The following is a 16,782-nucleotide window of genomic DNA, read 5'->3' on the forward strand; positions in this document are numbered from 1 at the left end:
GCACAGAAACAGCGGTGCAGCTACTCAATATTTTACTAACAAAAAGCTGATGAAGCACCAAGTTACCCTGTAGATATTCAAATGAACTATTTCAGTGAAGTTCTCCAGTTAATATTTTATGATTTTCTGAAAGTATTTCGCGTCATCGATTTAATGACCGTCCAGTAGATTGCCATAGAGTCAAGAGCATAATGTAAACACTTTCAACAGTGGCGTAAAAAGTCGTCGTCATCACTTAAGTAAAATTTGAGACCAGAAAATACAAATTTCTATCTCTTTGCAAAAAATATTGCAGGAAATTTAGAATTTTTTTTTATTTCAATTTTAGTGTTAGAAGGGTATTTTATTGTATAATTAAACCAAATTAATTTATTCTAACAGAACTTATGCACATTATTATGATCAGCAGCCAGAAGGTGTTCACCTGCTTCACTGTTTTCCATGTTAATTTTATTCAAATACAACAATTCTTCTTTTTAGCTCAATTTTAAAAACACATTGTTTATGGTTGTCTGATTAAAAAGTGAGCATAGATTATTAATTCTAGCCTGGATTTCAAAATGTCATTACTTCTCTTTGTTTGTTTCTTTTTGATTTAACACATTATGTTTTAATCATGTAAAACACTTTTAACTGCCTTGTTGACTAAAATGCCAAAACTTGATTTTACATGATTTTGGCTAAGTTTCTATTCCGACCCACCAATTTAATTACATTTGATCTATGAGGTCTCAGTACTTCGTAGTGTTAAGCAGCAAACATGCAGTTCATTAAATAATTTTGTTCCAGAGTAAACTAGAAAAGCCTCATCATCAGAGATGAGGCTTCGTTCAAGTAATTCTCATTCTTCTATGCGGAGGCAGACAGCCTGTGGACAAATATTCAAGTAAACACGGCTACACTTCTGGTTTATGGTTTCACATTCCCTTTGACCTGAACTCATGCATCCCCTCCCCCCCATACCTCCCACCTCACATTTAGGTCTTGCTTTATTTAGCGCCACTAAGACCAGAGCAGTGGGTTTCAGAAGGAGAACCTGACTCCAGGAAACAGCATGTGAGAACGTTGATGTATGGCCTGAAGATTGTTTTTCTACCCATGCAAACTGTGTAGGATTCAATAAAATCAGACACAGTAATGGTAATGGTAACACCAGAGATGTTTCTTAAGCTAAACCTGTTGGCTAAGCTAACAAAATTAGTCAAATCCATACGTCAATCATGTCTAAGTTACATCTTCCCTGTAACTGGTTATGTTTGAGATATTTCATCACAAAATAGTGTGTAGCAGCATCATTTTGGGTGTTTGTACAATTAAAAAAATTTTAAAACCACATTTCTTTTTCCTCACATCTATGCACTGTGTTGGAGTACTACAACCAAATTAAAATATAATGCATTATCATGGATGGAGTATTACAAAATGTGAAAATATTCAATGGAGACGACATGTCTTGCAAGACACCGTCTTCTTGAACTGGATTATAGAGTCGCCTCTATAATCTCGTACTGTGACATTATCCTCCGAAACTCCCCGATTGTCCTCCGATCCCACAGCTCAGGGTACAACATGTCTGACGTAGAGCTTTGTGGTGGCTTCTGTCACACCCCGCTGGGGCAAACCTCAACAATCCTCATCAACATAACGTTAACAAGAAAGACAAGGACAGCAATTATGAAAATGATGGAGAGGAGACGACAACCGAAGGCTGGATGGTGACGGTTGTTGCTTGCAGCTCAGAAACACACAGCTTAGTGGAAGTAAATATAGATCACAGTTCATACATTTTTAATTAAACTGTTTCCACAGGACTAAAAACACTTCAGTCATCAATTCTGTCATTCCATTAGTGAAATGACTTGCTGGATAGATCTGGGTCAGCGGCGGCCCAAGGTGTAAACGATCTTTGGGTTTGTTCAGAACCCCTGCTGGCCTCCAGGCCTCAGAAGACATAAAAACCCCAAAAGAAATATTGATTCATTTGTTTCGCTCACAGTAAGAAGAAGCTAGCAAGCTTGAAAAATTTTATTGCACAAAATTATATCTAAAGTTGTGTTCACTGGATCCTTGGGAAGGCAACATTACACTTTGCTTCTTCAGAAACAGCCTGTATTGACCCACGAAGGGGAACCCAAACAATTTTCAGGCATTTCTGCACTTAAAACCAAAAGTTTGTTTGTTTGTCCTGGCAGCACACCGCTGTTAACGCAGAACTACTTGGCTTCAAAAACACACAGATCCTTCCCAGTAAGTCACTGAAATAAATTACAACCCTCCCATTGCTGTGGATAAGATGTCTCAGCGCTGCGGCCAAAGACAGTTTGAATATCTCTGTCCAGTATCATTATGACACAAAAATAGTCCCTGAGCATTTCTGATGTCAAGCCGGCTCCAGGCTGGGCAAACAAATCTGGACTGAGAAAACCAGAAAGTTTGCATGCAGACTTGGACGTTTCTAATAGAGATCTTGAATGTTTTCAATGCACACTTAATCTTTTTCAGTTTAATCATCATCATCTGGAAAGTGACAGGAAATGTAGGGAGATGGATTCTTCTTTTACATCCTGAATTATGAGAGAAATGTCCATTTTGTCTGTAACAGATCAAGCTCTGGCAGGATTCTTCTACAAAAATCTCAAGAAGCTATATCTGGCGTGCTGTCGCTATCGTAACGCTAGCGGTGCTAACTGTGCTTGTCACTTTTTTAACATGCTAAAGACCTGTCAAGCAGCCCGGCGACGTGAATCTGATCTTATCTGCCTTCACAAAGGTCTGTAAATCAGGAGCCGGAACCGTTTGCTCGAAAGGACCGACTCGCGTCACATCGCCACTTTAACAACAAAACAAATAACAAAAATCGGCAAAATTTGGATCTGTGACTGTCTTTTTTTTATACATTAATAAATGTATGAGAAAATGTGAGACCCTGTAAGAAACCACTGTTCTAACACTTAGATAAACTTTACATAAGCACGAGAAGAATCAATTTCCTGTGTTGATATTTGCTGCTTTTCATCTGAGCTCACACTCACTGATTCCCCGCTGGATTACACAAACTGTTTATATTGAGTTCACTGCTGCTGGGCAGAGAGGACAGGGAGAAATGCTGGCGTCTTAAAGGAGCAAATCTTTTCCCGTTTCATTGTTGCATTGCGCTCTTTAAACAGCATTATGTTTAGCTTTACAAGCTGAAAATGAGCATAATGTCATCTGGTTTGGAAGATGAATCTGCAAATATAGTTTGTTTTTCAAATAACACTGTGTGTTTTCAAACTGTTAATTACTTGACTAAATTGATCCACTAAAGTTGCCCCTCATCAGAATAAAGGACATGTCTAACATTTAAAAAAACAGATTGTTTAAAAAGCTAAATTAGTTCAAGCTTTCAACTCTTTCACTCTCTTCTATCAGATATAAGGAAGTTTTTCCCCCCACATTTTTCAACAAAAACAAATATCAGTCTGAGCTGAAGCACCCAATCCTTGATTGTTGTTCACCCATATTGTTGGAAGAAAGAAAGATTTTCAATAAACAACAGACATGCGACAGAAATGACCATCTGTTCATGACCAGAGTGTTAAAATCTACCAATCAGATCAAAGGAAAAGCCATCATATTCATCGGTCAACAACAAAATAAAAAATCTCCATTTTAGATAACCAAAGATGTAAACATGGCCATTTCTTTTGGACGCTCTTCAAAATGGGAAAACAAAAACTTTTCCTTCCTTAGGATGTGAAAAAGCAAAAACAGAAAAATGTGTAAATAGTTTCTCACAACACTTTATGCAATGTCCCTTAGCTTTGAACAGATGGCTGTAAGGATGGACAAATGGATTTGTGACCACAAATCCTGCATTCTTTTTAAGAGGCCACTGGAAATGAACATTGAGTAAAAGTCATAAACGCGTTATAAATAGTTGATGTCAGTAGTTAAGCTAACAAGCACACTGCTTCAACATCTTGAACACATACTTTTCTCTTCAGAAAGGAGGATTTCAGTCTGCTGATCGGTTGCGTCACTCACAGAAAATGACACATGTATGGATGACAACAAATGTGATATTAAGGTGTAATTCAATTGTGCAGTAAACAGATTAGCTGCCACCCTAAAGACGAGTGAAAACAAGCTGATGAACAGAAAACACGAAGCCTTGTGGCAACTGTAATGTGGATTTTTCTGTTAAACATTCACAAAGTGCATAAGTTTCCTTATCAATTCATTTTAATCACAGCTTCAGTACGAGATCAAAAGACATAAATCATTTGGGATTCATTTATTTTGCTATTTAGAGGCACAGCAGGCAGAGATTACTCTGTAAAGCTCAAATTCCACTCTTTTTCTGAATGAATCAACTTAGTTGGTAAAACAATGAGCTCTTCAGCTATAAACTATATATTTGAAGAAAACGGCAACAAAAAAAAGGGTCAAAAATCCTCATTTTCTCTCTGTTTTTTCCTCTTCAGTCTTATACTATCCCTCTGTGCCTCAACACACCTGATGTCACCTCCTCTCAAGCTCAAGCCAAATTACACTGGCGTAAGCCATGAATCCTCTGTACAAAACCACAGAGGCTCCGCGATGGCCAGACGGTATATTTAGCAGCTTCAGTGGGATAAGGAGACCGGGGCTCGCCGGTGACAAACACCAATCATGACGGTCTCGATCAGCAGAGCGATTTGAAAGTGGCCGTAAAGTAGCAGTCGGCGGTTCAGTCTGGGTCATCGAAAACACGTGAGGGAATTGTGAATGAGCCGAGCCATCTTTAAAAATCACCATGAGCGGGGCTGATGTACGTATGCTGTGTCCATGTGAGGGATGTTATTATATCAAAGTGTGGCTTAGCTTTCACTGACATGCTCGTCTCATCTGTAATTAGGCCTCAGCTGTGCTTAATGTAACTCTAACCTACAGATTTCAGGACAAACAACGGAAAGTGACCACTTCGATACGAGCAAACATCAAAACACTGAATCATACATTTGTTGGCATTTGTTAGATTTTTAAAAAAATATATAATTCATACTCCTTGAATTTATTTTTACATTTTGTCACTTAAAAACACAAATATATTTTACGTGACAGTCCAAAAAATAGTCACACATAATAAGTGAAGAAAATAATACATGGTTTTCTTATTCTTTCACACATTAAAAAATCTTGGTTAACATTCCTTTACCATGATGCCTTAAAGTACGGAGCCATTTTAATGGAGAACAGAGTGACCACTGTGTAATTAAATCTCAATATAAACCCGTTTCTGTGAAGGTTTGAGCGAAAACGTCAGTGAACCAACAGCATCATGAAGACCAAGCATCACCACTGACATGTCTCCATGTCAGTGATGAGGACATGGAGACATTTATGGGTTATATTGTAAAACAAATAACCAACATCTCACACAACAATTCAGAGATTGTCCATAAACAGAAAGAAAATGTCCCGATCTCAAGGCAAAAGCTGGAAAAGAAGATGAATCAATCTGAGAAGTAGCCAAGAGATATCCACAACTCACAGGAGAGAATTAGAGACAGGGCAAATATTTGCTAAGCACATCTCAGATCTGACTCTTGTGGAAGGAAAGTGGAAAAGAAAACTATCAAAATGTCCGATTTCTTGTTTTCCAGAAGATGCTCTGGTCAAATGAGAAACAAATTCAACTTTTTACATGCAAAACCCTAAGCAAGGAAAAACACTTTGCACTGCCCTGATCTCTGTTATGACACACTGATGTTACAGCATCATGGTTGCTGGAAAACAGTTATTTTGTACCAATTACCATGTGCTGTCTGAACAAATAAATGCAAGTAATTAAGCCCTTGAAGAAAACACAGTTGAATGGCCCAGTCAAAGTCCAAAATTAAATCCAATGTTAAGTCAGAGGCAAAATCTTAATTTGAGTCTGAGTGAGACTGAGCTATTATGAAAACAGATTTCAGATTTTATCTTGTAAAACATGTAAAAACCATGTATCATAATATAAAACACCAATAAAACATGTTGATGTTTTTGATCATAAGGTTACAAAAATGAAAAAAATAAAATACTGAAGGAGATTAAAACTTTTGCAAGGCATTGTATATGAAGGTAATGATGGTAATTCAAGTAAAGGGGAGATGATGATTTGTAGATTTACTAGCAGAAATTTGGATCAGACTTTTGTGTATTTTTTCCATCGAATCACTCAGACAGGACAAGATGTCTTTCTGCAGAGGGAAAAGGAGACGCTTTGTACAACTTAGTCAACATGGGAATGAACACCCAGACATCGAGGTCACTCAGAAAGCAGGAATAACAGAGCTAATGGACCCCTGGTTTTGACGACAAGGAAAACTTATACAGGAAGCAGGGTGGGAAAACTCACAAAGACTTCTGCCAAGTCAAACCCACGGGAGAGCTGGGCGGGTAATTTAAAATTCAACTCCCTTCATAACGTCCCTGCAGCCTGTCGGCGGCAAACACATTCAGCTTTATGCACAAAACGAGGCACACCCTCTCTGACGTCGAATGAAAAATACGCTCGTCTGAGACTTTTCCTGAAACGGACAAAATCAAACTGAGACATTTCCTCCAGGCTTAAAATCTAAATCCACATTTCAGACAGCCACCCGTACTTTGAAAAAAGAAACTTTCTGCTTGTATTTGCATGAGTCACATCTTGTAGGGCCAGCAGCAGGAAGGAGGCACAGGGGATGGATTGTAAAACCTGGACTAATGCTCGGTAACCTGAGAGCTTCACCTTGAGTCAGGCTGCTCGGGCAGAGCAGCAGCAGAGAGTGTTAGCTATGGCAGAAATGTGGTCAGAGTACACGGGTGTTAAAACATAAAGAGCTTCTTGTCAGGACGCACTAAACAAATCCCTCTGTGGTACTAGTGTTTGGAGACGTGGTGTTAGAACGTCACGTTTCTGATGCAAAACTTCACCTGTCAGCAGTTTAAGATGTAGAAAACACAATGTTTGTTCAGGCGTGAGAGAAAGCATTAACTTAAATGTAAGTATAAAATTTCTCCCTACATATATGTCAACTATAGTGTTTTGATTAAGAAATAACACATCTACAACTGAAGATTATAAACATCTCAAAGGTCTTCAAGAGGTAAAAGCGGAGCTGTGAAATAAACTCAAGCTGCAAATTAATTTATACTCTTAAAAGTAGCTGCTTCAGTTAATTTGTAAAAAAAACACAAAAGAGAGAAAAGAGCAGGATGAAAGTAATCTCACATGGAAGAACAGTGACATTACCATCTTCCCTTCTGCTCGATGGCTTCCCCGCTCATGACACCGGCTGCTTTTTCAGATATAATCCAGAAGGAGTGAAAATCCTGCGCGGAGCTCAGAGGCAGCTGAACCCAAATGAAATCCATTCTGCTCGGACACGCGTTCAAGGCTGAGTCATGGCAGGCTGATGAGCAATCGGCGAGTCTTCAGCCGGTCCACAACGACTCTGTGTGTGTCTGCCTCCCTCTCTCCCCACTGTGCGCTCCGATTCTCTGATTGCTCTCTGCTTTTCTGTCTCTCTGTGGTTGTTTCCTTCTCACAGCCCCTCAAGTGCTCTCTGCAATGTTTGTCCGAGAGGGAGTGAGGCCAAGAGAGAGAGAGAGAGACAGAAAGAAGCAGATTGTCTCTACCTCGCAAAAGGATTCACAGAACTGAACTTTTTCCACATTTATCATGCACCAACTTCATGCTTTGAGGTCATTTCTCGGGGTAACGTGATAAGCAAAAAATAATGTTACAATTAATGTTGAGATTTTTTTTAAGAAGTAACTTTTCCTCTATGAAAAACTGCTTCTGCTCCATTATATTCTTGCAGGTTTTCTGGTTGCCTGTAAGGATTTCAGTCTAAAGGGGATTCAACAACATCCACCTGACTTTAAAATGTTTTCTTATTGAAGTATGTTGAAAACAATGAATATATTTCCACCAACCTCTCACCCACACCGCTTTATGTTACATTTACTGCAGCGACCTTTGAAGAAAAAAAAAAGAAGTTTTTTTTATGTTTTGTTGCAATTTCCCAGTATACTCTACCCTCCTCTGTATGTAGAGCATTTCATTTCTTTAGGCTAAAATAACATAAACAGGAAGCATTTCAGAATGCATGTCTCTGCCAAGGCTGAATAAAAAATATATTTGATCCAGAGTAACATCAATAGTTAATGAGGTCTATGTTGAGTCATGTCTCTGAACTGATTAAAATTTCAGGTACACCAAACAACTTTTCGAGGGATTCTGTTAAGAGTCAGAAAGGCAAACTATAAAACTATATGACCTCAAACGAAGGACAAATAAACAGCAATGAAGCAGAAAAAATGCTTTTGTTTTGGAGCAGAACTATTTTTTATGCTGCACCCACAGGTCTTAGTGCAGGCTATTGGGATCTCACAAAACAGACCAATAATTAGGAGGAAGGAAAATGACATGTTTTGGATTGTTTTTGGTCCATCAGCTTTGCATAGACTCTAAAAATAGCTCAAGCTCAATCCAATAAATGGAGACTTTCTGTCAGCTTCCAGCTGTTTTTATGATTTATTTGCTTTTACTCAGTAGGCCAAACTTTTCAGACTTATATATCTTTATTTATTGTCTGGGAGGCACCTTGAGAAGAGGTGTAGTTAAAATTGAATAGCTGTCAAGTGGCGTTGACGGGTCCAATTGATGGAAACTTTGCTATTTTCACAGCCTTGAAAAAAGCACAAAAGTTACCAGAAATTTATAAGAGGTCAGTGGACATTAGGATGCCAAACCTCTAAATAACATTTAAACACATTTTGTTTCCTTTCCTTGTCGCTGAGTAACTGTGTAAACTGTTCTTGAAACAAACACTGTGTCTGTTTCACGCAGCAGAGAGAAATTTAAACCATGCAAGAAAACAATTTGTTCATCTAAAATGCACAAGTTCTTAGTGTTAGCTTTAAACAAGCTTTAGGAAAAAAAAAAAAAACAAAAACAAAAAAACTTGTGAGTCAAAGTAGTTTGGTGTGCTACAAAGAGCTACCCTTGTTGCTATGGTCCTGTCCCTCTCCAGGGCCCTGCTTCAGGCTCTGCAGTGAATCTGCTGGCTAACGAGGCCAATGTGAAAAAGTCACAAAGGGACAGAGAAAGACACAAAGAGAATGGATGGGAGGGTGGGGTGGTAAGCGCCAGGGAGAGCGGGGATGAGGGACAGAAAAAAATTGTTCATGCGTGACAGCATGTCCGTGGTATTAGGCTTGAGCAAAGCAAGCGTGTCCTCGCCAGAGGAGGGAAGCTGTTGATTCATCTGGTCGTAGACAGGGCCTTGTCGTCCTTGTCCTTATCTTTCCATCTCTCTCTCTCTCTGTTTGTCTTGCAAAATCCCTTTTGTACACAGCTCAATCCCATGCACATATTATTAATCCGGAATCTCACCGTGAATTATAATCTGCACAAAGCCTGCTTGTCTGATCAAAAATATGTTAAGAAGCATCGTGGGGAAGGGGCTGGACGAGCGCAGATATTAGCATCACTGCCACCACAGCAAGAAGGTCTAGGCTTAAAATCCTGCAGAAATATATGCAGGAAGTTTGCACGTTCTCCCTATTCATGTGTGGTTTTAAACTAGTTGCTCAACCTCCCACCTCAGACTGATAAAACTGCACGCTATGGATCAACCGGTATCTGTTAGATGTGAGTGACCTGACCTGGCCGTATCCTGCCTCCATATCACTTCACCGGCAGACAAAGATCAGAGAACAAAATGAGCTGGTATAAGCAAAGGAAGGAAGAAATGTGAGGAATTAGGTGACATCTAGTGGCAATTTTGCAAATTGCAACAAATTTAAAAATTCTTGATATACACTGTAACCACTGAAAGTGCTGCAAACTGAGGCCTTAGATGGAGTTCTGGGTTTATCTTGATTAGACTTTAATGCCAAAAAAATTATACACTTTACAAAAATAAACTCTTTAACTGTGGTAAAGCTTTTGTCCTGCAAGATACTGAACTTTAACTGATTCTGTTTAATTAAAAATATATCTCAAGTATTTCTGCAAAAAATGGTTACTCTACGTTTGTGTTTTTCTCCTAATTAACAGATTACATATTTATTTGTGCTTCTGCAGTCATCTATGGGATATTGAGTAGTAAGAATTTATTTCTCTTTGATATTTTACTTTCAACTACTTCTCCATCTTGAATGCCACTTTTGTGTTTTGCTTTTGCCTAGTCATACAAAGACAGAAAGTTTGGGTCATAATTATTGTAAGTGTGCCTTAATGTCAGTTCTAATATTTACCTTAGAAGTTGAGAAAAAGCATCAACTTAGGAAGAAAGGCTTCAATTCATCCCCTACAGAGCCTCTGCTATTGTCACAGCATCGGTGAAGTAGAGAGAAATGCAGCAGATGTGCTTTTGGCATCAATCGCAACATTAATATACGTTTTATTTAACATCAGTAACTATGAATGGACTGGTTGCCTACATCAAAATTTGCAGAAGGCTTAAAAAGCTGTGGTTTGAAAACATCAGATACTAAAAACTGTTGCTGCAGTTTAAAGTCCTTTAAACTTTCATTATATAAAAGACAAATTTGGTTGAAAAAATTAACAAAACATTAAGTACAAAACTAAAGGGGCTCTTACTGATGTGACACTGTTCTTAAACTATAGTTGGAAAGCCACGAGTGGCATGTCTGTCAGGCTGACTGCAGGCTGGCTACCCAAGCAAGTAACCAAACTGATTGGGTTTATTTGAGCTTGTTAGACTCCAAAGTTTACTTTCGAAGTAGCAAATCGGCAAAACGGGATCATTTTCAATGAGCATGTTTACCGGAAAACTGCTACGAACTGTAGTGGGGTTTAGCAGAAGTTTACTTCATATCTATTTAGCTGAAATGTCTTTGTATTTTAGCTGGAAAAACTTTATTTGTTGATTAAATTGTTAAACCAAAGCAGTTAGGTTATCTTTTTTACATTTTTGTTTTAAATTTATTAAATACGGAGCCTTACGTCTGTTCATGTAAAAACACAGCAGTGTTGTTTCAAATTTCAAAGATATGAAGTCCTACAGATGGACCAGATTGGCACACCTTAGTCCATACCTGTAACTTCTGAATGGAAGATATGACAAAGTAATTAACGGGAAAGAACCAAAATCTTTCAGCAAATGATTTTGACACTTTTACAATTTATTTTTCTCCATCTTTACTCTATGTGTCCTCAGTGAAGAGGTCTGGGCGACATCAAGAACCGCACAACGGACGAAAACATCCAATAAAGCACGCGCGATGATCCGAAAGTCGACAGTCTTGCTGCTGCCGCAGTTAAACTGTGTCAGTGCATAGTTTAATAAGGTGTGCAGGCTTTCATGCGTTGGTGCACTTTGCCTCGATAGCTGCGACTGAATGAAGAGATTTGAAGCAGCTAATTCCAGTCACCGATGGAAACAAATGCACCTCCAGTTTTGGCCTTCTATTTTTACCTCCAGTATCTTCAGCACTCGGAGCACGCCTCGCTCCGAGCTCCGGCTTAGGCACCTAACACCTCATTACCATTCTGTAGAGCAGTTAGCATAGCCGGAAATGCATTTCCTTCAATGAGCAAGCCAGGGTCAAAAGTTCATTTGACTGACAGCTTGAAAAGTAACTGGGTTTGTTTAGCGTTTTTCTTTTAATAAAACCCACAGGACAGTCACGCATGTATGTCATCCAATTACAGTGGTGCAAAGAAGATAATAAAATGCACTTTTTTACCCTCAGGTGAGGCTTCCTTTACACACCAAGTCTTCTCAGGAATTCAGTGACAGAATCGTCTCCAGTTTTTATTAGGATTCTTCAGGGAAACCAGCCAATAAATTAAATGGTGCTGGATTAGTCAGCATTCACAGGGTTGCCTCCGGTTCTTTGAGGTGACAACAACCCGTCTTAGATACATTTAACACTCAGCTGTAAAAGTAAAGAGTATAATTTCTGGCAACCCCTTTATAGCATCAGACTTCTCTTCTCTGCAAGATCTCTCCTTTCACTTCCTGGGTTCCCATAGTTACTCGTCATTCAAGGTGAGTAAGGCAACGTAGAAACTGCTGGCAAGGAACTTGTTTTTATGTGGGGTAAAAGTGCAACAGCTCCCTAGGCACAGCTAACCTTAAATCCACTCACATTAAACTCATGAAGAAGTCTGTCTATATAAACTATAAGAGACTTAATACTGATGTTTTCACTCTTTTATGTAGTTAAAATAGTAACTATGGCTGTTTTTGTCATTTCTGCACTCTGTTTTAAACTATGTAAATATGAGAGATGTGTTATAACATCGTTACTAAACTCATCTGTAATTAGGCCTCACATGAGGACAATCTACAGAGTTCAGTCCCAAAACAACAGAAACACAAGACGAAATTATACAATTCATTAGGCACTTAAAATATTATTGACCATTTAGAAGTCTTTGATTTTTTTTTTTTTTTTACAGTGCCTCAAAAAAAGTATTCAACTTCAACTTTTTCCTCACTTGGTCAGATTACATCCACAACCTTAATTATATTTTTATTGGGAGTTATGTGACAGAGCAACACAAAGTACAAGAACAAAGTAATTATGAGCCAAAGGGTTAAAATAAAGACACAGATTTTTCATTTTTCATATAAAATCCTGAAAAGTGTGAGATGCATTTGTGTTCAGCTTTTTGTTCTGCAGAGAAAAAAAATGACTGAGGAAGGAAAATCTTCAATATCTTTTCAACTTCAAACGTTCATCCATTTTCTATACCAACTTCTCCTTGTTGTGTCACAAGACCTGGTGCCCGGACAGGTCGCCATAGGGGCAAACATATGCAATCATAATCCATGAATTAGAATATGATTGAAACGTTCACTTATTTCAGTAACTCAAAGTGAAACACGTTAAAAAGATGAGTGACACACAAGCTTTTAGTTCTGTTCATTAGCAGCTTAGTCGACAACATAGTGGCAGCCCAGAGCAAAGACAGACGAATTGGCCCACTGGGGAGGGAAGGTGGAGAGTCTATTTTAGACTTCTAAGTCAGCGTGTGGCTCCCGACGGGCCTCCTCTGGAGCTGACCCTGCTGCTTACCAGTCACTGCCATCAATCAACATGAGCTGCTTCAGTCATTCACAATGGCCTGTGAGGCTGACTCGACTCTTTTTAAACATATAGCGTTTGGGCGTGTTGCATTTGGCACAGACACGCAACACCAATAGCAACTTGGCCAAATGAAATGGCAAACGGAAAGTAGCTCAGAGAGTTAGTGGTGTTGTCTAAAGAGAGAAACGAGCTGATCTGAGCTGAAGAGGGGAGGATGTTCTGTAAATCAGGTAAGAAGCTAGAGGGGTTAAACTTGTTCTATTTAAAATAGATTATTAGTTATTGGAGATATTGTAATACAATGTTATGTGAAGCAGCTTCTGGTAACTCCAAGCTGACCTAGAGTTACCATTTTTTAATAATATGAATCAACTTCCCCAAGAGCAAACCCACTGGCATTTTTTTTTATGTGAGCAGAATGGCTGACCACCCAGGGCGCCTTTCTGCCTGTGGAGGGAGAAGCACTTGAAAAAGTCAAAAGTTCATTTGTCACCCATGACTGAATTAGTTTTATCTTTTATTTTGCTTTCTTCCATGTCCAGTAAATGGAGAGTGGTGAAAATATGACCATGAACAGCTGGAATCCAAACACACTTTAGATTTAGAAGTATTGAGCACTAGACCAAATACTCTTGGACGCTTTAAATTGCTTCTAGTCCCAAATCTTAAATATTTATACTGATTAGACATGAGCTGTGTGACTCTACACTAATTAAATGTCCTTTAAGACATAGTTTATGGTTCACAACGCCAACAGGCCTATTGATCCATTATAAAAACACAAAGAAGAACATGTTAAAAGCATTTTGTTAATTAGAACCACCTTAAATTGAGAATCACAATACAAAGACAGTTTATGCTGGTTTGGATTTATGGTAAACTTTAATTTCTATAAATATTTCCTCCATAAAGTTTTTTTTTTTACGTTTAATGTGGAAACTGTCATCCTTCTCCTTTTTTCAGTTTAATGCACAACATCCTCCACCTTCAAAATATCTAAATAAACAACGATAAGGATTTATTAGCAAATTTAAAGAAGAATCCTGGATAAAGCCAATCCTACTTCATGGGGCTGAAATGGACAAAAAAAACTTTAAAACAGCCGGTCGAAACTGAAAAACGTCCCACGCTCACTTCTGTCCAAACCAGGACGCTCTCAGACAAAAACATCACAAGGGTATAATTTTTCCGAAGAAAAACCTCAAAGTATGAGTTACTGAACTTTTTTTCTATGCTCAGTTCTTTCAGTTTGTTTTCTCTCAATCTGTTCCAGCTCACAGCTACAAAGACCTCTTCCCAAAACTTTCCTCCAGTCATGGTTGTTATTTAGATCCACGGCATCTTAGCAAAGCAAACAGTTTACAGACCTTGAATTTTATGTATTCACACACTGACTTTCTTCATCTGCATCTTAAAATCACATTTGTGCTGCATTTATAACTATTTAAGTAAAAAATAAATAAATGCCAAAGTCTTAATATTTCTCAAATGTTTTCTAAACCTTTAGTCTTAAATCTTCTGCTGCCGTTAGCATTGCTTCTTACAGGATTGCCCTGCATTTAACTCCACCCACGTTCCCATAAACTCTGACCAGCTTCTGTGATAAATTTTCCGTTTTTATCTTGCACATTTTTAAAAGCAATGCATGACTTTTTTTTTTTTTTACCCAAGTCTTGTGGTGTGAAAATGCTACAAAAAAAATAAATGTTCAATTGGTAAGAACGCTTTTTCGAGGCAGTCCATTTAGACACACAGTGCTAGAGTACAGGAAACAGGTGACATTGATCCAAAGCAAACAGACAGAAACACTTGTAAAAAAAAAAAAAAAAGAAACAACAACCAGACGGCGGGCTCCGGCTGAACAGGCTCGAGAACATCATCTAGAGGCCACAGAGCACACCTGCAGTCAGAGGAGGCAAACAACCCTCTCCGGCAGCTGGTTAAACAAAACACACGCGCAAAAAAAACAAATAAAAAAAAAAAGCCTGCAGCGCCTTATTTATAACCTCGCCCACACAGCAGAGGAGGAGACCTGAAGCAGAGGAGACGCTGCCACACAGACAGACAGACAGACAGACAGACAGTAACAACTGGCTGCAGGAATGAAGAGACGGCGCTCAGGTCACACGGACAGTTCGTCAGAAATCAGCCGACTCGCAACATGTTTCAGAATCGTTTTTACATGAGTTTCATTTCAGATTCAACATTTAACACCAAAATGACCCAATTGAGTTTCTTAAAACTGGCTGCCGATGCAAATTGCACAAATTTCAAATCCAAAATCAGTTGGGTGTCCAGTTTTGGTTCAGTAACGTTGCAAAAACAACAACGTTGAAAACATTTTTGTCAATTAGTAAAAAAAAATAAAATAAAATAAAAACATTCTTCCCATTCTTCAACCAGACCTATTTGTGATGTGTGTCGTTCTAGTTTTGTTTTTAGCCAAATGAAGGCTTACATAAGTACTGTAAGAGCCCCAGCACAACATCAAACACTCTTAAAACTCTCTGACATGATTAATCACAGTGGTGTCCAAAATAAACAGAAGTCTGCAGACACTTGGATATAACAGAAGTCAGTGCCCATTTCACAAGTCTCACTTCCACTCACAAATATCTCCTTGAAGACCAGAGCAGCAGTGATGAATAGCCGGTATCAGATCTTCAGCTCATTTGGACCCACCAGTGACACCCAACCACAGGGTCCTGTACGTGTGAGGGTGTCTGCGTGTCAACACATCATCAGTCTCGGGTTTATGCAACTGATCGGACTGACCAGAAGAATAAAAGCAGTGAGGATTATCAGCCCTTCCATGGCTTCTGATTAAAAACATCAACCTCATTGCTCACTCAACCCTTTTTTTTTTTCATTGATTTTGCTGAAGTGAAATCCAATCCTCAGAGTGCTGGTGGGTTTGGCAGGATGACAGTGACTTGCTATTAGCGCAGCAGTATTGGGTGATATAAAGTCAGTGCATGTGTTAAGCAGCATTTCATCAACTGTAGTTATTGACTATAGTAAATAATAAGACAAGATTGCTAAAGAAACCACCTTAATGTACAGATAAATAATTCCTTGCAGCAGCCTAAATGTGCAGACTTTAAGAGATTCACATCTGTAAGTAACTGCATGTAACCAAGCTACAGTCGCACTGCAGTTCTCTGGCAAGCTGCTCTAGAGCTCTAACTTAGAGCAGCTTAAGTTAGAGCTGCTCTAAGTTAGACATTTTGGGGAAAACAAACAAACAATTAAATGAAACCTTCAAGCCAAATGAGTTAAATATCGGATAACAGGGGTGTCCACAAAATCCTAAATAAACCTAAATAGTAGACCAAGCCTGGCACCGTCATGCGTCCATTTCTATAATTTTACTAACTAAGCAATTCAGCGCCGCAGCTCTCAGTTTAGCAACTCCCTGCCTCTAAAACACAGCAAACGACGATGTTCCAGCTTTACAGAGAAACAACCCTCAGCTCGTTCACTGACAGTCTCTACCTTGTGGCTTGGCTCCTCTGCGGTGCTGCAGTGAACCCCGCGGGCGACAGAAGCCGCTGCTGGCCGAGCTCCGTCCACCGGGATGAGGGACGCGGGGGACTGACTGACCGCCTGCCTGCCTGCCTGCCTGCCTGCCGCGGACTGTCGTCGTCCGTTCAGCCCCGCTGCTGTCGATCGATCCCACAGCGCCGCGGGAGCGCGCAGCGGGAATGCGCACGAACCCCC

The 16,782-nt window shown here is 39.2% G+C and overlaps 1 protein-coding gene across 1 annotated transcript in view; it reads right to left on the reverse strand.

Annotated features, from left to right (window-relative positions):
- LOC106915584 (pleckstrin homology domain-containing family G member 4B-like) overlaps positions 1-16,782 on the reverse strand; it is a gene marked incomplete at its 5' end in the record, with an annotated part of 34,137 nt that extends 17,355 nt beyond the window's left edge. The window contains one exon of the mRNA XM_088007444.1: positions 16,558-16,782. Within this exon, the coding sequence (XP_087863570.1) occupies positions 16,558-16,782 (225 nt within the window). The remainder of the gene's footprint in view (positions 1-16,557) is intronic.

The sequence above is a fragment of the Poecilia mexicana genome, unplaced genomic scaffold (genome assembly GCF_051168715.1).
Source record: "Poecilia mexicana isolate PSO_F unplaced genomic scaffold, ASM5116871v1 scaffold_7, whole genome shotgun sequence".
In the NCBI taxonomy this organism is placed as follows: domain Eukaryota; kingdom Metazoa; phylum Chordata; class Actinopteri; order Cyprinodontiformes; family Poeciliidae; genus Poecilia; species Poecilia mexicana.